Source organism: Peromyscus maniculatus, chromosome 17 (genome assembly GCF_049852395.1).
Source record: "Peromyscus maniculatus bairdii isolate BWxNUB_F1_BW_parent chromosome 17, HU_Pman_BW_mat_3.1, whole genome shotgun sequence".
NCBI classification, from domain to species: Eukaryota; Metazoa; Chordata; class Mammalia; order Rodentia; family Cricetidae; genus Peromyscus; species Peromyscus maniculatus.
In genome coordinates, this window is record NC_134868.1 from 13,847,545 (window position 1) to 13,868,458 (window position 20,914).

Sequence of the window (20,914 nt, forward strand, 5' to 3'; positions counted from 1 at the left end):
AATACAACATCTACAAATTGTGCCTTTGTGAATTATGGAGCACCATGAAAATATAAGTAAAGTTTTCTAAGACCACAATTTCCTCTTTCTTCCTTGGAATTAACATGTATGATTCCTTTTGGTAGGTTTAGTTTCAGAATTTTAATTTTAAAGAGGTTATTTTTTTTTGGCACCACAAATTACAAAGTAATTTATAATTGTCAAATTATAACAATTTTTTGCAATAAATGTTCCTGAAATTTTCTCAGAGTAGAAAAAACTGCACACTGTGTACCATTTTCACTGATTTCCTTGCAATTTGAAAATAATTCAGCCCACTATGTTAATTTCAAGAAAAAATTTATTGGACATTGTAAAGCAGCTATTTCGTTCTTTACAATAAAATTTAATCTTTTGTGAGTTGAAAATTAATCAAAAGGCAAAAGTAGATCAGAAAAATACTTTGGCAATACAGTGGACTGAGAGGCACTCTAAAGTTGTTCAGTTAAATTGCTGCAGACACACAGAGGCAACATGTGTTTTTTCATGAACTGGATCCACTCTGTCAGTCAAAGCGCAACAACCATTTCTTCAGCAAAGTACGGGAATAACTTACATAAAAATCATGAGTATAACGCTTAGCTTGATTTCTTCATGTGGACTCTTTTATGAGTTGGGCCAGTCTCTTGAAGGCCTAAAACAGGAAAGAGATAAGAATGGATGAAATGAGGATGTTACTTTGGGAAACTCTTTCATCACCCTGGAGATTTTAGTAGAATATCCACCTGAAGTTGGGGTGAGACAGTGAAAAGTAAGTTTGACAACAGCTTTGTCTGGGTAGAATGCCCTCGGGAGCCATTGAGATGTGGATAAGGATACAAGTTTCCAGATTCACGCACCAGGCTTATCCAAATTTCCAGATTTTTTTTTATTAGAACTTTCATGCATCGTTTTCTGTTTTGTTCACAGTATAAATAGTCTGCATTTTCATAACCCTCTCCTCTACAAATATAACATAGTTTGGACTGCTCAAATCTGTTCATATATAAAGCAGAGCAAGTTTATGGACAGCATATGAGTAACATGGGAAGCAAGTAAAGAGAGCACACGCATGTGGCCTGTCCTGGCACACATACACACACTTCTGAAGTAAAGAGAGCACACGCATGTGGCCTGTCCCGGCACACATACACACACTTCTGAAGTAAAGAGAGCACACACATGAGGCCTGTCCCGGCACACATACACACACTTCTGAAGTAAAGAGAGCACACGCATGTGGCCTGTCCCGGCACACATACACACACTTCTGAAGTAAAGAGAGCACACGCATGAGGCCTGTCCTGGCACACATACACATACTTCTGAAGTAAAGAGAGCACACGCATGAGGCCTGTCTTGGCACACATACACATACTTCTGAAGTAAAGAGAGCACACACATGTGGCCTGTCCCGGCACACATACACACAGTTCTGAAGTAAAGAGAGGATACACAGGGGGCCTGTCCCGGCACACATACACACTCTTCTGAAGAAAAGAGAGGATACATAGGGGGCCTGTCCTGGCACACACACACACACACACACACACACACACACACACACACACACACTTCTGAAGGTCAAAGGCAGTGCTTGGTTACTAGCTTTTCCTCTTGTGTTTCTCTGCACACAGTTCTTACTATCTTTTTAGTCCTTTTTTCTTCAGAGAAACAGGCCAGTGGCTTATGATTTTACTCTTCCTTTTAAGTGATTCCAAGAAGGAAGAAAAAGACACTACCCCAGAACCTGTTGGACCGCTCCCCCGCCAGTACAGTTCAGTAAGTTCTGGCTCGTTACTGGAAGAGACGATGAACTTCAACTCTAGTTTTATTTGCCTTACAGATGCCTAGTGACAGTTCGTGACTGGTTCACTAAAACCTGGCTTTCAGAAGTGTAAGAAGACATGAAATCATTTCTAACTTACAAGGGGAGCACACACATCCAACATCAGAACCAGGAGGCTGTGTGACTAAGGAGCATACTCACTATATCCATCTGCTCTGGACTAGCCAGAGAGAAGGATGCTCTGAAGAAGGAAGTTGGGGCTGAGGTGTTGATGAAGAAACCATTTCCAGGAACAAATAAGACCTGTGAAGGGTTGCAGAAAATACGTGGTTATACCACTGAAGAAAAACTAAAAGAAAATTTATAGAAATGCAGTATTACTGTTAGGGAGGAATATTTTAAGCTTAAAAGCCATTATTGAAGTAATAAATCACAACAGAGAACAAAAAAAACATCATACAAAAATACATATGGCATGCAATAGACAAACCTGAGTGCATAGAATTGGGAAAATTATTTACCATCGATATGACCAATGCTATTTCTTCTCCACATATAAAGAATGCATAGAAAGTGAGAAGAAAACACCAACGCTTAAGTTTCAATGTAAAGAGGACAGGGTAGAAAGAAATGGTAAGATAAGAATAAGTGGCTAACCTGTCTACAAAACTAATACAAACGCAAACATTGAGATTTCTAACTGGGACCCGAAAGACAACTAGATGTTGGCCTAAGAAAGAGTGGGGACCAGTCTTTCAGGGAGGAACTTTGAAATGTAAAGGCCACCTAATCATGACCAGGACTTGGACTTGATGGGGCAGGATTCCTCCTGTTTGTGCATGAGTGAATGTGTGTGGGTGTGCAAGCAATCGTGTGCGTGTGGTGGTGTGGGGACAAGTCTGTGGAGTCGGATCCTCTCCTGCACCATTGTGTGAGTTCCAGGACTGAATTCAGGCCAGTTGCCAGACTTAGCACAGAAGCCTTACCTGCTTACCAGGTGTGGTGGTTTGAACGAAAATGGCCTGTTGCAGAATATTCCTTTACACTGTGTGAAGACGCATCACTATGATTGGTTTAGTAAAGAACTGAATGGCCATTAGATAGGCAGGAAGAGGTTAGGCAGGACTTCTGGGGACAGAGAGCTCTGGGAAAAAGAAAGAGAGTCACCAGCCTGATGCAGGAGGAGAGGTAAAAGCCATGAGTCACGTGGCAACACATAGATGAATAGAAACAGGCTAAATTAAATTAAGTTATAAGAGCTAGTTAGAAACAAGCCTAAGCTATAGGCCAAGCTTTTATAATTAATAATAAATCTCTGTATAATGATTTGGGGGCTGGAAGTTACAAAAAAAAAAAAGCCTGCTACAATGGCCCCCAAAGGGAATGGTACTATTTGGAGGTTTTTTTGGGGAAGTGTGTCACTGTGAAGGAGGGCTTTGAGGTCTCATATGCTTAAGATATCACCCAGTGTCTTGGTCCACTTCCTGTTGCCTCCAAGATGTAGGACTCTCAGCTACTTCTCCAGCACCATGTTCTACCATGATGGTAATGGAATAAACCTCTGAAAATGTAAGCCACTCCATTAAACATTTTCCTTTATAAGAGTTGCTGTGGTCATGGTGTCTCTTCACAGCAACAGAAACCCAAAGCACCAGGATTACCTGCTTGGCTGTCTTGCTGGCCCAGGAAAGGGCTCTTACTGTCTTTTTCAGTAAATCACAGGAGTGCAAGATACCCAAAGCTACATACATGGTCAGGGGAGACTCTGAAATCGAACCCAAGGAGGATGTCTGAAATTGGGGACTGATGAGAATGACTGTATTTCTATCCATTTAGCCCATCTGAACGGTAACTTCAAAATGTATTATAATTTAATGATGAAATAATTAATAATAATAATCCCAACATCACAAGTGGCTGGGCCATAAAACATCTTTTTACCCTATTTGAAGAGAATTAGTTCAAAGAAATAGCAGACATTTTCTGCTAGTCCCCTCCCACTTTTACCTCTTTTTCGATAGCCTTTTCTTCAATCAGTTGTTTTGTATCGGGGATTCCCTTTACTTTAATCCACAGGAACATCCCAGCTTTGGGAACGTGCCACTCGGCCAAACCTACGAACAAAAGGAGACAGCATCTTCCGGACATTTCTGATGACGCCAAACTTCCAGTTCCAACAGCACAGGTGCAGTGACTGGAAATACGTTCTTCGAGATAACTGGTTGATGTGAAAGTGTCTCAAAGACACGATTTGGCAAGATGGCCGAACTGATGCCCTGGGTTTATTTAAAGAACTCAGGGTTGGGGTCAGCGGCTGAGCATGGGGAGACAGCAGCTCCCGTGTGCAGTGAGTGCTGTCAGCCTTCAGAGAGAGCAAGAAATTCAACGCGTCTGTCTGTCTGTCTGTCACGCAGTTAGACTCACACTCACACCTAAGACAAATGGCTGTTTCAATTTTAAAGTTGATTCTTCAATTCTTTCTAGAGTTTCCTTGGATTTCGTAAATCCTATTATTTATGTAATAGTTTGGATGCCCAGATGGATTAATTTCTGCAGAAATGTAATTAATTGGGATAAAAGTACTTAAACCCAAGAATTCCAGCTGCATCTGTAAGCTTTACGGGTAAATATGATGACAGAAAAACTGAGGAGAAAGGACAAGTATTTTGATTTTAATTACTTAAAAAATCTTGACAATAATATTTTGCCACCATTCTTGTACAAAATGGTAGGAAAGCACTCTTATCATACAGATATAGTTCTGTTTTAAGTGAAAACTTTACAGAGAATGATAGATGACAGACACAAGGCACCGAAATTTCTGACTTATTAACCTTTACACCATTTGCACTTTTAATGGTATAATTAAAACTGGGTAATTTCTCTGACTTCTTTCCATGAAAAAAAAACCATCTTAAATTAGAAGAAACAATAGAAAATATTAAGCAAATATTTGTGGCTAATGAATAGAAGGCAAAGGATTTTTAACAAGTTTGAAATTATACCATACCACTTGTTTTTGTTCTTAGTTAGAAACAAAGCATTTTGGGAACTGTGGGAGCCCGTTCTGGGGTTCCTCGTGGCTTTACCCAGCAGGTCCAAATAGAGGATGATCAGGACCACGGGCCTGAGTGCAGGTGTCTGAGATGGTCTGCACTTGGCTGTGCTGGGGGAGGAGGTCTTTTGCTCCACCCCTTGGCGTCTCTATAAAAACCCTGGACCAGAGACAGTCCGGGCCCGTTGGAATAGGTTCCAGGCCCTCTCGAGGCTATCCTTTATTTTCTATCTGTTTATCTCAAGATTCTCCGCTATAAATCCTTCTAACTAATATTTCCTGCTGCTCACACTCAAGAAAACTCTGGGAAGCTGTGGGGGTGGTGGGTAAACACCCCACAGGGAACAAAATTTTGAAACAACTAAATCTCTGAAAGTTTTTGTTGAAGATGGGTTTTCTTCAGCTGTGGTAATATTGCTCGCTAATTTTTTGACTGAGGTTTTTTTTTTTTTGTTTTTTTGTTTTCGTTTTTGTTTTTCTTTTGTCTCCTTAGAACCACAAAATCTGTTGTCAACAGGTAGCCCAGTGTATAGGGTGCTTGCCTTGAATGCATGAGGTCCCAGGTTCCATTGCCAGCACCTCATAAATTGGGTGTGGTAGTATACATCTACAGTTTGAGCACTTGAGAACTGGAGGTAGGAGAGCCAGAAGTTCAAGGCTAGGCTGGGCTACATGAGACCCTGACTTAAAAACAAACAAACAAACAAAAAAACACCCCAAACTTCCAGCATGATGGCGGAGATGATAGAACTCAAGGGTTGACAATGTGGTACTTGATTATCCTTAGGGCAGCCCTTCCTCTGCCAGAAAGCACCTCCACTACCTCCACTACCGTCTCTCCCACACCAGGACTGGTCACATGCTGTGGTCTGTCTGTCACCCTGTGAAGGGGCCCCAAAATAGCTTGACCACACAGCAGCCATGACAGGCTTAGGGGCCTAGACACAGATTCCATGACTGGCTTACTGGCCGGCAACACCCAGATCCAGGAAAAGCCTTGCTCTGATACCACCCAGGGATCTACCCAGGGGTGAGGAAGTACCTGACACCCCAAACATTCCAACCATTAGGTAAGGTGGCCAGATGTCCCTGAGTCTATCATACACCCATTTTTTTGTATTACAGATACCCCAAGACAATTGTCAGCCAATCAGGGTCCTGGACCCTGGAAATCCCCTTACCCCAACCTCTGCTATGATTAAAAACTCTGCCCCACCTGAGCGCAGGGCTTTCTGCTCTCACCGCTGTGTTGGACAGACAGAGGGACCAAGCTCTGGAGCTTGAAATATAGACTCTTTGCTTTTACATGCAGGATTCGGTCTCCGTGGTGGTCTTTTGGGGGTATCTGCGATCTGGGCATAACAATCCACTCTAGAGATGCTACTGTTTATATTTATATTAATGCCAGATGCTCTCCACTCACCACTTAACCACTTGTCTGCAGCTGCTAATATTGCCCTTCGCTGGTCCTTGTAGAAGTCAATGATTCTAGGAGACAATGACAAGGATTATGAGTTCAGAGCACTGGCCACGGACTCAAGAAGAGCTCTGGACACCAGCCTGTAAGTTTCCTGCTTTGACTGCTTCATAAGAGAGCACAGTATTGCTTTGACATGTGTACTGAAAAGCTTCAAAAAAATTCTTTCCCCCTTTATTATAGAGAACTTAAAGAGTAAAAATTAATAGAGCAAAATCCATTTCTCTATAAAATATGGAGTTTAGGTGTAGCGGAAGTAGCAGGAGAGACCTTTGCATTTAGTTGACTAAAGTGATGTCATCTTCAGTGAAGGAGGACACTGGAGATGAAAGGCAGCTGTACTGAACCGCTGAGTCACTGGTCTAGGAACAGGGCGGGGATCAGTCCCTGCTTGTTTCTACTGACTGGGGAAATACCACATTTCCATAACAAAAGCAGGACCAGGCAAAGTGTGCTTTCACTCAGCCTTACTTGAATTAGTTCCCATGTCCTTAGCTGATTACCGATTAAAATGTTTATGTGTGTGGATAGTTTTTCAACTAAAATGGTGACCCCTAACCTGAGTCACTGTGGTGTTGGTGTGGGTGGACAGTAGTTCAGGCCAGACGTTGAATGCTGCTGAGAAGACTTTTTTTCTATGTGAAAAACAACTAAAAGAAAGAGACTATTCTGTTTGTGTGATTTGAGAAGGAAGAATAAAGGGGATAGAGAGACGGCTCAATGACTATAACAGTTGCTGCTCTGCAGAGGACCTGGGTAGGGTTCCCAGCATGGACCTAACAGTTTATAATCATCTCCTAACTAGTTCACAACAGTCTGTAATTCTGGTTCCCGGGGATCCAGTGTCTGCTTCTGGCCTCCCAAGCACCTGGCACGTGGTGCACAAACATATACAAGCAAACATTCATATACACAAACGAAAAATAGATAAATCTTTACAAGAGAAGGGAAAATAATAGATCAGTACTTGGGATCGTTTGTGCTTTGAATTCCGGGCTTCTATTTTGCTCACAAAAATCCTAACAGCAGACGCAGTACCTGTCAACATGAGCGAAGAAGCCCTCTTCTCCCCATTGGTACAGAAGCTGTGATATCATTAGCTGAAAGACAGGACAGTCGAAATGTCAGAGTTCATTCTCAAAACTGAGCTTGTAATTTCTTCTTTTTTTTTTTTTTTGGTTTTTGTTTTTTTTGTTTTTTGTTTTTTTTTTTTGTTTTTTCGAGACAGGGTTTCTCTGCGTAGCTTTGCGCCTTTCCTGGAGCTCACTTGGTAGCCCAGGCTGGCCTCGAACTCACAGAGATCCGCCTGGCTCTGCCTCCCGAGTGCTGGGATTAAAGGCATGCGCCACCAACGAGCTTGTACTTTCTAAACACAAAAGGCAATCACTTCTGCTTGTTCGCCAACACACAAAAGGATGCAGCAAGGAGCCAGGGTCGTATTGGCTTCACTTCAACAAACTCTCATTAAAAACCAGGACGACAACAGGACACAGGCTCAGTTAATCAAATGCTTACTGCAGAAGCATGTGGGCCTGAGTACAGACACCATGGCCTTTGCAAAATGCTGAGCATAATGGTGTACACTTATAAGTCTAGTGCAAGGGGTGTGTGTGGGGTGGTGGTGGTGGGGTGTTGGGGACAGGGGAAATTCCTGAGGCTGGCTAGTGAGCAGGCTGCAGGTTCAGTGAGAGCTCTTGTCTCAAAAATAAGCAAACAAATAAATAAAGAAATGGACACACCTGATGCTGACCTCTGGCCTATCCATGCCCATGCATATACAAATGACCATAAACACACACAAGACAAAAAAAAAAAAAAAAAAAAAAAAAAAAAAAAAAAAAAAAAAAAAAAAAAAGCAAAAATTACCTCGAATACAGAGCCAGGCTCTGTATTGACTATTAATATAGATCTGAGTATTTGAACCTTCATAATAATTAAAGAAGATTGGTTCTGTTTTGCTGATAAGGAGACTGAAGCAGAAAGGTTAATTTTCTTTATGCTAAACAACTGCTCATAGAGCTTGGATTCCAAGACAAATTTACCAGCTCCAGGTCCATGCTATTGACTCCTGGACTAGAATGCCTCTGCAAATTTGAAAACATATATGATATTCTCTTTCTTTCCTTTTTGGTGGTGTGAGAGATCAAACCCAAGACCAAATGACTGCTAAGTGTATATTAAACCACTGAGCTATATCCTTAGTCCTCTAAACATATATGGCAGGTATATTCTATTAAATATTGAGAGATTTTCTATTTAAGGTGGAGGAACTCTGTTGTAATAAACTTTTGTTGATAAGGTATAAAAATATGAGAAAAGTTCTTTGTTCAGTAAAACACGGGGATGTTTATAGGATGTACAACATAAAGTGTGTGTCCTATGAGATATAAACTTTTTGTTTTATGGGCCAAAGATCTGGTTCAGTCAGTAAAGTATTTGCTACTCAAATACAAGGACCTGAGTTCAGATTATTTAAGTAAAAAGCCAGCTGCAGCCGCAGGAAATTGTATCCCCAGCCCTGGGGAGCTGGACATGAGAGGATCCATGGGGCTTACTGACCAGCCTATCTAGCCGCTCCAGGTTCACTAAAAGACTTTGTCTCAAAAAGTAACGTGGAGAGCAATTAAGGAAGACCTCTGGAGCCGGCTGCTGATCTGTACACACATGTGAACCCATGTACAGATGCATGAACACGCAAGCTCTAATTCTCAAGATTATAATAATTTCCAAACCCAGTTCTTTTTCAAAGCTTTGGAGGAAATTTATACACTCTCCCTACTTAACTTTATTATAATTAAAATGCTTTCTGATGAACCGCTGAGGAATGGACTGGAAGACATTGAACAGGCTTGATTTCTTCACATCATTGTAATTCCAACAAAATGAAGTCTGTTTGAATTACTTCATCAAATTCAGTTCTATTTTGTTTAGCTCTACATAGGTTTTTTTATGTTTAAGATTTATTTATTTATTATGTATACAGTATTCTGCCTGCATGTATGCCTGCCCACCAGAAGAGGGCACCAGATCTCACTATAGATGGTTGTGAGTCAACATATGGGTACTGGAAATTGAATTCAGGACCTCTGGAAGAGCAGCCAGTGCTCTTAACTTCTGAGCCATCTCTCCAGCCCCCCGCCCTTTTTAATGTTTATTAATTTACTGACTTTGAGTGTTCTCCCAGAGACCCAGATGAGTATGCCCTGATTTGTAAGGACTCTGGGCAGGCAGCATAACGATACTCGGCTTAAATGATTTCTCATTTGCTGCTTAGATTAAACCTCTGCAGATGCTGGTCTGCTAATTCTGTCTTGGAAATGGAGATTCAGCATTTGGTTTTTCTTCCTTGTCAACTTAAGTCCATCTTATTTGCCTACATCTGATTCTTATAAAAAACAAACAAACAAACAAACAACACTAAATAGTGCTTACCTGTGAGAAAGTGCAGGGATGTAGTGTTGAAACTTGTGTATGTAAAACAATCCTCTCTATCAAGGACTTGGGGCCGGTCATAAACCCTACTCTCAACCTACACAGGAAGAGAAAAGGCTTTATACCAATCCCACATATACAAGTAATGTGAATCATTTTGGTGATTTCACTAGGAAAAGAGTGATGATCTAGGGACAAGTAGATCTTGATGACTTAAACATTCCCATCAAAGTACTTACTTCTTACTTCAAAAACACTTAAATTTAAGTATGTATGATAAAACAATATAAGCATTATTAAGAATTTCTAAATATGGTATCTAATAGCAGTTTCCAAAATGCTGGTCATCCTCCTACAATGTAGACTACTAGCCAAGCATCTTTGAACACGGGAAATCATAATACTCATTGTAAAAATAATACTCAAGTGAAATACTTGAAAGGGTATAGGGCACCCATGCCTATTAATGATCAAGTGTATTTTCAGGCAAATGGAATACAAGCCTTCTAAATGAGAAGAAGCTCTTGAACTGTAAGACTTGAGGCTAGCTTCATGTTAGAGATGCAAGCCTTACCCAGAGGAGATGATCTTGGAGAAGGTGTCAGCTCTGATCACACGCCCATCGACATCCATGGAGAGAAAGGTTGGTACCCAGGGCTTAAAATAGGAAGGAAACCTCTGTTGGTTTGCAAACTCTGATCAGTGCAAGGTCGCTTTGCACAGAGTGGAGAAGGCAGTCACAGTCACAGCCTGGGCACACACAGCAGTGATGTCTTCCCTTTGTCGAGGCCTTCAGACCCGCAGTGTGTGTGCTCTTTTCCTAGCGTCAGCCTGACCTCAGGGTCTCTGCTGAATACACTCACAAAGCTTTCCTTATTGGCTCAAGATATCATTACTATGAATCCGGAGAAACTTCCAACAGACCCTTTTTCCCTGATGGGACTGAAATCTGGGGTTATTAGATTTAGATGAAGGACCCAAGAGAAATGAGCTCAGATAAGATGACCAGCACTGTTTGGTGTTTGTTGTTCAGATACAATGGTGATCCTTGGAACTGACTAGAAAGACAAAAACGGATGCGAAGGCAGGTGAGAAATTTAGTTAATGTTGCATGCTGGCACTGAAGGGACTCTGGCCATCCTGAGTGTGGCAAACATGGCTCTGGCCGGCCTTGTCCTTCTCTCTGAGCCCTCCTGCCTTGCTAAAGACCATTAGATTACGTTCCTAAAGCAAGGCCCCAGGTCTATTCCCTTATTTGGCCAAACTCTCCTGCCGAGGCTGACTATCAAGGTCCAGCTATCAAAGTACTGAAGTCCAGCAATCCAAAGCCCCCTTTGGCTCACCTAATTAACATACCAAATAAAACTGAATACCTTTTCGGAACACTGGGTCTCTCACTTTTATAACCTGTCATTTGCCTACGGGCTAGTCTGTCTCCTCTCTATCCAGAGACAGTTCTTTTATCCTGCCCACGCCCCAGGACAAACACGCCTTCTCATCTCTCTTGTTCTCTTCCTCTTCTCTCCCACTCTCTATCTTCTGTCTTTGTCTCTTATTCCCTGCCCTCTGTCCGTCTGGGGCAAATAAATCTCCTTTGAGCTGCGAGTGTGGTCTTGGGGTTCCTGAGCCGACTTTTCCCTACAGACACTAAGATTTTCTTTGAAAGTAGGGGCAAGCGAGAAAGGGGTTCACGGTCACACTCAGGGAGGGAGCGGGGGCAGGGCAAATCATGCTCTGCAAAACTAGGCAGCAAAGAAGTTTTGTGTCTTCTCAGCAGATGTAAAGGGAGGAACTGAATCCAAGTGTAGGATGGATGTCTGTAGTCCTGAGGGCATGTACTGGTTCAGCCTGTACCACTACGACTGCCTGCTGGAAAACGGTCATCATGAAATGCAGCACACGCTTAGAGTGAGGATGACTTAAAAAACCCTTGATCCTTCAGATAAGGCTCGGAGCATGTGACAAGGGTGCAATTATGTGGCTTCAGCGCTTTCTTCTGTATCTATGGAGAGCATTGACTGAGCACAGCCCTGTTTCCCCTTCAGCTTGAATACTATCTCATCCCCCCTTTGCTATCATTCAAGTCAGCTACTGTCACCAGACTGAAGGTGAAATACAAGATGAAACTGAAGGACCCAGGAACATAGAAATATAAAATTAGAAGCTTAAGAGGTGAAAACCGACAGTCATCAGCTCTAAAGGTTAACTGCTAACTGGCTCTCTGCTTTACAGCCCGCTCCTCTGTCAACAGCCAGGGGTTAACTTTTAACCCCCTTGCCCCTTATAGTCAACAACTGCCTGGACCGAAGTTAACTTTTAATAGTTGTTTCTATGTGACTTCTGGCATGCATCCAATGCCTGATGTTTCTACATGGCTCCTAGCATGCACCCCATGCCTGATAATATAAAAGGGGGCTGGTACTCGCCTTCATTGCCACAGTCTCAGAATTCCAACATTGGCTATGGTCTCAGCTAGCTGAGAAGCTTTTGTGTCCCATGGTGTTTTATTTATTTAATTTATTTTTATTTTTCTGGAGTAAAGTTTGCTTCTGGTTTAATAAACTTTGGTGGTCTGTTCACCATTATTGCGAGACTTTGGACCCAACAAAGCCAATGCCATGGCCCTCATTTGATGTCTGAGGTAATGTGAAACAGGATTTGGAGTTCAGCACCACCAGCCTGATGGGCTCTGCTCATCTAAATGCATGTTTCAGAGAACTAGCTGTTCTTCCAAAGGGAACTAACTTCTAGAAGGAGCATTAATACAAAAAAGAAAACCGGCAAGACTGGAAGATGGAAAAACTATAGAGAACGCACTAACTATGTATTCAAGTTCATTGTGAGAGCAAAAAGTACCTTTGACTCAAGTCAGGTTCACTTTCATTGCAGCTAATAACTTACAACAAATGATCTTCCGATAGTGACGTAAGAAGATCACATACCTTGTTGAACTGGAGAAAATAGTAAGGATCATCTTCTATTATGAGGAAATCATATTTCCTTGCAAGCTAAAAGGTTAAAACAATATATTTATTTCTTAGGAGTTGTCTGAAATGAAAATGATTGGAATCACAGTTCTTTATTCTCATTCATCCACTCATGAACTGTTGAGTTTCTGATATCCTAGACATTGAGGTTAGAGATGAATGAGTTGCTAAAGGCTCTTTTTCTCATGCAAGTCAGAATGTGCATAAGCCAGCTGGGTGATGAATAAGAATTAAATAGAGGTCACATCTGAGGGAGAGTGATAGGATAGTGTGCTGGCTAGTCTTATATCAACTTGACACAAGCTCGAGTTATCTGAAAGGAGGAACTCTCAATTGAGAAAATGCCTCCTGGAGATCCAGGTGTAAGGCATTTTCTTTATTAGTGATTGATGGGGGAGGACCCAGCCCACTGTGGGTGGTTCCATCCCTGGGCTGGTGGTCCTGGGTTCTTTAAGAAAGCAGGTTGAGTAAGCCATGTGGATCAAGTCAGTAAGCAGCATCCCCCCATGGCCTCTGCATCAGCTCCTGCCTTCAGGTTCCTGCTCTGCTTGAGTTCCTGTCCTGACTTCCTTTTGATGAAGAACTGTGATATGGAAGCATAAGCCAAATAAACCCTTTCCTCTACAAATTGCTTTGGTCATGGTGTTTCATCATAGCAAAGAGTAACCCCAACTAAGACAGAAAATTACTCTGGTCAAACCTCTGGGGAGCTCTTCCTGACAAGGTAACATTAGAACTCAAGATGATCAGACTAAATTAGTTATGCAAATTTAAGGAAGAGGATTCTATACTGAGGGATGGAGTGAACAAAAACCTGGGGTGATGAAAAGACAGAAGAGGACAGTATGGCTTTGGTATATATAGGGTGCAGCTGAGGTGTAGAGAGAGAGAGGAGGGAGAGAGAGAAAGAGAGATTGAGAAACAAGTAACGCTGTCACACAGCTTTACTAACTTGTAACAAAATTATTTAACTTTTAGAATTTCGAAAGCCACAGGCCAAATTTTCATTTACCATACAGCAGGGGCTAGGACTGGTTGCCATGCAAACAGTGACCAGTTAGACACTATGACTCAAATGTAACAGGGTGAGTGATGATGTCCTGCTGTCTGTCATACAGTGTGGACAGACAGTGGCTTAGGAAGTGGGGGTGGGAGCAGTGGTGGAGAAGAGGGGCCAACTTAGAGGATCTTGGTGGTGGAGTCCACAGGATGAATTGGATACAAGAAGGGAGAAGAGAGAGAAAAAGAGAAAGGAAGGTAATTGTTTATGGGCATTATTAATGAGGCTGGAGAGCATGATGGGGCTGGTTGTACATGAGAAGGTTAGGGTTGGGGCTCGGGAAAAGCTAGGAGTTCTATTTGGGCCAGGTTATGCTTGAAATGCCATCGGTCATCAACTGAGATATCACAATGATACCGAAGTTGGAGTTCAGGGAAGAGATGGAGCTGAGCGAGAGGGAAATCATCTCATGCAAAATGAAATTCATAACCATGGAACTGGATAATGATGTCATAGAGGACTATGTAGATAGTACAGCTCAGGAGAGATCCCAGGGGAGATAAAATAGAATATAAATATCAAAGCAATGTCTTGAACCTTTTTTTTTTTTCCAGGTAAAAGGCACTGGTTGAAATCTGGCTGGGATTCCACTGCACACGATTAGGTTCTGTTAAATGTAGTTAAATGGGCCTTAACATTTATTTTTAAGGCAATTTGTAGGGAAAGGCTAGGAACTCAAGTAGAGCAGCAAGACTTTACAGAAGGCTTTTTATCTTATTTTTTCCAGATTTTTGTACAGCTCTGTATACGCTTGATATTAAAAAATGGCAAAAGCACAAGGCCGCATAGGTACCTATGGAGATTTTAGAAACAAGAGTCCCCTATCATTTTTCAAAAAATTCTTTGTAGCCCAGAATGACAATGAGTAGCAAATAGATGCAGCAAGTCTAAAACACAGGGCAAACACAAACATCCAGTAATGGAAACCAAATGTGTTCTCACAACAGGTGGTCAAGAAGGCCATTTTTCATGTACAGAAATGCCAACTAAGTGAAAGTAAATTCAGAAACAAAAGATGTGGCAATTATTGTCTACCACTTTAGTAGGAAGCTTGGCATAGGTGAAGGAGCCCCTTTTATTAAAAGCTATCTTCCCTGAAAACAAGAGGACTATAATAAAACCAACTTGAGTTGAAGACTCTCCCCACAGATAAACAAGAAGCCTGGACACATCCTTGTCACCCTCTTGTAAATACCTCATAGATTTCCTTCTTGCGGTCACCTGTCAATGAGTAGCCTGTAGGGTTGTTGCCATTTGGGACAGTATAGAGAAATTTTGGAGTCTTTTTCATGGGATCCTTGGAATCTTCTGGTTTCCACTGGGAAAGTATTCTTTTGAGCTCCTTTGGAATAATCCCATGCTCATCACTGGGGACATTAATAATGTTGCCACCCAAAGGTTTCATCTGTGGAGGACAAAAGAAAGCCCAAGAATGCAGTATGATTGCTAAAGGTAAGCATCATTTTCTTTTTAAAAACCTGTCAAGAACGGCACTGTTCATGCCCTTAAGTATGTAAACTGTACTCAGCTCCAAGCTCCGGAGGGTTGAGCTGTATAATGTAATCCTATCATTCCTCTGAGGCCAGCAACAGCTCCCGTCTATTCCTGTGGGAAGGCTTGCACTTCATAGTCTCATCTGTATTAAGCTTGGTCATGTGTGTCTTATTCTGGTTCACAAAGGTGAGCAGCAATCAATGTGCTCTTTTTTCCTAAGCAGAAACTGTAAAACACCAGCTCTCGGGTGTCTATGTGTTTTTCCATTTGCTCCAAGACTGGCAACCTGCCCAACCGAGGGTGCTTCTGTGAGGTTGGGGCTTGGAAGGAAGATGCCAGGGAGTGAACTGTGGTAGCCTTGGGCTGGGTGTGCAGTGTGAGAGAAATAAAGCTTGATAGCTGCCAGCGCTTGAGACACGCCTTCTCTGACAGAATTATCTTACAAGAGATAGAACATGTTCATCAGTACCTAGGAATGATTATGGGCAACATCATATGCATCCTGCAATTCTGTGACCAAGTATCCAGACAAAACTACTTAAGGAAGGACAGATTTATATAGGCTTATGGTTTCCGAGATTTCAGCCCTGGAGACAAGGAGAGCATATAGCTCACATCATGATGGTCGGGAAAAGAGAGAGAGGGTGAGGGTGAGGGGTAGAGGTAAGGAGTAGGGGGAGAGAGGGGAAGAGGTACAGAGGGAGAGAGAAGAGAGAGAGAGGGAGGAAGGGAGAAAGAGAGAGAGAGAGAGAGAGAGAGAGAGAGAGAGAGAGAGAGAGAGAGAGAGAATTCTCAGCTTAATCAGGCTGACAACCAACACTAGCCATTATGTCTCTCTAGGCAGATTGGTAAGACTGATGGTTAAGAAGTTCTTATTATAAGTAGAAAGGGTGGCCGGGCAGTGGTGGCGCACGCCTTTAATCCCAGCACTTGGGAGGCAGAGCCAGGCGGATCTCTGTGAGTTCGAGGCCAGCCTGGGCTACCAAGTGAGTTCCAGAAGAGGCGCAAAGCTACACAGAGAAACCCTGTCTCGAAAAACCAAAAAAAAAAAAAAAAAAAAAAAAAAAAAAGTAGAAAGAGTTTCCTTCACAGATACAGAGACCCACAGTCAGACATTATGTGGAGAGCGAGTCTAAATTGGAGGTTTCCATCAAATCCTTCCCCTCAGAGCTCAGTGAAGACTGTGGAAGAGGAGGTAGAAAAATGTTAAGAGTCAGAGGAGTGGAGGTTGCCAGGAGAACAAGGCACTCTGAACCAGCTAAGCAAGACACATTGTAACACAAATTGCTAAACAATCTTATTAATAAAAAACCCAGAAAAAAAAAAAAAAACCCAGAGCCAGACTTCAGGGTGAAAGCTCAAAGATCAGAGGAATAGAATAAACCAGCCACAAGTTTTTACTTCTAGGAAATCCTCAGCCCAAGAGAAAGCTACTTCCTGTATACTCACGCCTTACATACCTTTCTGTGCCCTGCCATCTTACTTCCTCTCTCCATTCAGCTACATCACTCCCTCTTTCCACCCAGCTCTATCACTTCCTGTCTGTCTGTCCAGAACCCCCAGACTTCTATGGCTAGTTAGTGCTAGGATTAAAGGCATGTGCCACCACACCTGGCTCTCTTCCCAGTGTGGCCTTGAACTCACAGAGATCCGGATCAATCTCTGCCTCCTGAAAGCTAAGATTAAAGGTGTGTGCCACCACTGCCTTGTCTCTATGTCTAATCTAGTGTCTGGCTCTGTCCTCTAATCCCCAGATAAGTTTACTAGGGTACACAACATATTGGGGTACACAATATATCACCACAGCACACATGAGGTCAGAGACTGAAACAGCAAGCACGGGACCCACATAGGTCTATACCAGTTCTTCTGAGTATGTATTATAGCTATTAACTTAGTATTTTTATGGGATTCCTGACTGTGCAAACGAGTGAGTCTCTGACTCTTGTGCCTGCTCTTGGGACTCTTTTCTGTTGCATTCCGGTGCCCAACTTCGACAGGAAAGTTTTTGCTTCATCTTATTATGTATTATTTTGTCATGTTTGGTTATCTCTTAGAATTCTTTTCTAATGAGAGACAGAGAGTGGATCTGTAGGGGAGGGGAGATGGGGAGAAACTGGGAAGAGGAGAAGGAGGGGAAATTATAATCAGGATATATTGGATGAGAAAAGAATCTATTTTCAATTTTCAGTTCTACCTCCCTAACAGCGTGGACAAGCAGACCTAATTATTCCATAAATTCTCCATTAGTTCCAGTTGCACTTCCTGCTGGTGCTCCAGTTTGTGGACATGGCCATCCTAAAATGGATGCCCTGAACCAACCTAAGTCAGCGGCGAGGCTGATCCCCCCCCCCCTTCCTGCGTGTTGCAGCCTCACGGTCCTAACACTGGAGCAGAAACTCCCAGCGGTCCCGTATTTGTTTACAGTTACAGTAAACCGACATGTAACATGGCTGTACTTAGGCACTTGGCAATGAAAAAGCAGGTTGTTGTAAATTGAGTCACGTTTGATGTGAAACATTAAGAAATTGGACATGGTTTCTATACAGTGTAACTTCAGGACATACTCCTTTCCATTTTAAAGAAGAAATGGGGCACACTTAGTGTGTGTCTCATACACCTTTTAGGAGCCTCTGGGTCACAGATGAAGATCTTAATTATAATTTGTAGTAGACAGGTACTGTTTTTTGTTTGTTTATATCCTTATATTGGTGTGAATTCAAGGAAAAACAGCACAAAATCCAATCTGGTTTGGAAATGTAAGTGCACTTTACAGAATGTATCGTTTCAAATATGAAGGTATATCATAAGCATACAAATAGGAAGGTAACATCTCCCCTATGTACAATACAGTATTTGAAGTCATTAAGTCCCACAAAGCACAGATGGCTTCACAGAACACTCACTCACACATAACCACAGACACTTCTGTCTGAAACTCAGCCACAGTTTAAGTTAACTTAACAATTTGATTCAAAAAACACCCAGGTCAAATTCAATATATTTAGTTAAAATAATTCCATTTACTTAAACTTTCTTTTTAAACTAAAACTTTTACCTACACCTCAACGCCCCTTTGCCTTCCCCATCCTATCCTGGATGTTTCAAAACATACTATAGATATAACTGTTTTTCCTGTAACACAAATCGATCATTTCCACTTGGTGCCAAGGGATTGGAACACACTCTCCCTGACTCCTTAAACTTATGACTGTGTGGTGGTAGTAGTTCATTGCTGTTGAGAGTAAATAACCAAAAACAGCCACGGGGTTCCAGAAAACTTCACTGAAACCAAAGACTCTCTAAAAGCAATTTAATACAGAATGCCTTTTTTTTTTCTTGGTCTACTTTCCTCCTGTACGTGTGTGTGTGTGTGTGTGTGTGTGTGTGTGTGTGTGTGTGTGTGTGTGTATGTGTGTGTGTGTATGTGTATGTATGTATGTGTGTGTATGTATGTGTGTGTATGTATGTGTATATATGTGTTTGTGTGTTTGTGTGGTGCATGCATAGACCCAAGGCTGATGTTGGGAAATCATCCTCTATTGATCTTCCACCTTGTTCGTTAAGTCTGGATTCCAATCCAGAATCCCGACACATAGCTAGTTAGACAGGCAGCTGGCTCTGGGGGTTCCCAGGCTCTGCCTTCCGAGTCTGAAATTACAGGTAGGTCTCACCCCCACCAGAATTTATTTGGATTCTGGGCATCTGAACTTTTGTCCTCTCCTTGCATCAGCCAACATTTTAATCCCTGAAATGCCTCCTCAGTTCCCTAAACTGCCTTTTTTAAAAAAAAAAAAAAAAATACAATTTTCTTTTTTAGAACAGCAGCTTTGACCTTAGTGTTTTGATGTTAATATGATTAATAACATATCACACACTCAGAATTCAACTGTCACACACAATCAAGCATCACGGTAAACTGTAATGACAGTGACTTTACTGTGAGAGACAGGTTGGGGACCAAATGGATGCTCAGATGGTCATAAACCACATCAGTTTGAAACACTGACATTATTAAGCTTGGTTGCAAAGGAAGAACTCTTCTCTTAAAAAGGTCTTTGAGGTGACAGATATTCTAAAGGGCTGGAAGAGACTTGCTCTTTTGTAAAAATGTGTACTTACAGCATAAAGGGTTCCTGTAAACAAAGGTTCGTTTACGAGGATAGTGTCTCCAGGATTGATGAGCATTTCAAACACCTGACAAAAGAAGCATAGGTTAGCGAGGAAAAAATGGCGCCCACTCTGAGAACGTCGTTTGTGCTCACAGGACCTAGTGGGGGATTTGGAAGTTTTCCTGTGAGGGCTAGGCAATAACTGCCCTGTGAGCCACAGTGTTTCTGTTGCTGCTGCTCAGCTCTGCCTCTATAGTGAGAGAGCAGTCACAGGCAATCTGTGTGCCAATAAAACTTTATTTACCAACTTAGCTAACAGCCTGGATTTTGCTATCCAGCAGTTTGTTGACCCCTGCTGTAAGGTAAAATGAAAAAGAACATAACTGGTTTGGCTCCTAAAATCCATCTGTCCCTTTTATTTATTTTTTGGAAAATGTGTTATTTATCGACTATGAATCAGGCCAGGGAAGAGGACTGGAGATAAAATCCTTGGCAAAACGACCAGGTTCCTACTCTCATGAAGTTGCTGATCCCTCTGGGAGAGCCAGACACTGATCAGATAATTATCTCAACAGAGAGGCCAAATCTGTGTGGACATCTCATTGCAGGACGCTGGCACTCAGAGAAATTAGGTAGGACTCCATCGAGGAGGTGATGTCCTGGTGTATGTAGGAACCAAGGACAACCGGGACCTTTTGGTAAACCATAAACTGGGAGACTTCTGGGACTTGAGGTGAAGTGTGAAGAGGGTGAAGAGAGAAAGTAGGTGGGTGTGGGCAAGAAGAGACTACCCCACATAATTATTCAGGCCACAGGAGGTGATTAAGGACTTCAGAAGGGAAAGGGGAGCCATGTTATCAAATATGCGGTTTAGGAAGATTCTTTTGACTGCAGTATAAAATAGTAAGAGAAGAGGGAGAAGCAGGTGGAAGTCTGGAGGACTGTTTGGGAAGTTTTTGACATGGTCCCAAGGGCAGACACAGGTAGTCTGAGCTAGAGAGGTAGCACTGTAGGGAAGGCCTGAGAGGTACTGAGGAAATGAAAAGCAATGGGGATGCTTATGGACTATAAGGGACTAAGGAGGAAGAGCTGAAGATTTTTAGTGTCCATCACTTAAACACAGGGCCAAAAAGTAGCCCGCATCTGATTGAGAGGAGTCGTTTAGTTTAGTTTTTTTTTTTCCCCCTTAAACATCCTGTTGTAGTGGTGGATAGACAAATGGACAAATGCATTTGGAAAGTGTTTGGGAATGGTGGGCATGTGATTCATCACCTGGATATGAGCAAAGGCACTCAGATGCAGCATGCAGATATACTCAAGGACTGAGCTGTGACTCCAGGAAATCAGAGCTAAGCCAAGGAGGATAACGCAAAGGAGGCCACACAAGTCTGACGGAGGAGAGCCACCGGCCGAGAGAGGTGGCGTAACAAGAAAAGGATGGTGTGGTCAGTGCTGTTCAACAGTATTTAGCAGGTAAGTGTGACAAGGTT

General features: G+C 42.2%; 1 protein-coding gene across 3 annotated transcripts in view; it reads right to left on the bottom strand.

Annotated features, from left to right (window-relative positions):
* Positions 1–322: 322 nt before the first annotated feature.
* Positions 323–20,914, bottom strand: part of Aadat (aminoadipate aminotransferase) — a 37,844-nt gene continuing 17,252 nt past the window's right edge. For all 3 annotated transcript variants that reach the window (XM_006970934.4, XM_042262594.2, XM_042262593.2), the window contains exons 4-13: positions 19,435–19,509; positions 15,014–15,223; positions 12,714–12,779; positions 10,346–10,428; positions 9,772–9,868; positions 7,378–7,439; positions 6,286–6,350; positions 3,815–3,921; positions 2,009–2,110; positions 323–673 (exon numbers count right to left, since the gene is read on the bottom strand). In XM_006970934.4, the coding sequence (XP_006970996.2) occupies positions 632–673; positions 2,009–2,110; positions 3,815–3,921; positions 6,286–6,350; positions 7,378–7,439; positions 9,772–9,868; positions 10,346–10,428; positions 12,714–12,779; positions 15,014–15,223; positions 19,435–19,509 (909 nt within the window). In that variant the 3' untranslated portion in view covers positions 323–631. The remainder of the gene's footprint in view (positions 674–2,008; positions 2,111–3,814; positions 3,922–6,285; positions 6,351–7,377; positions 7,440–9,771; positions 9,869–10,345; positions 10,429–12,713; positions 12,780–15,013; positions 15,224–19,434; positions 19,510–20,914) is intronic.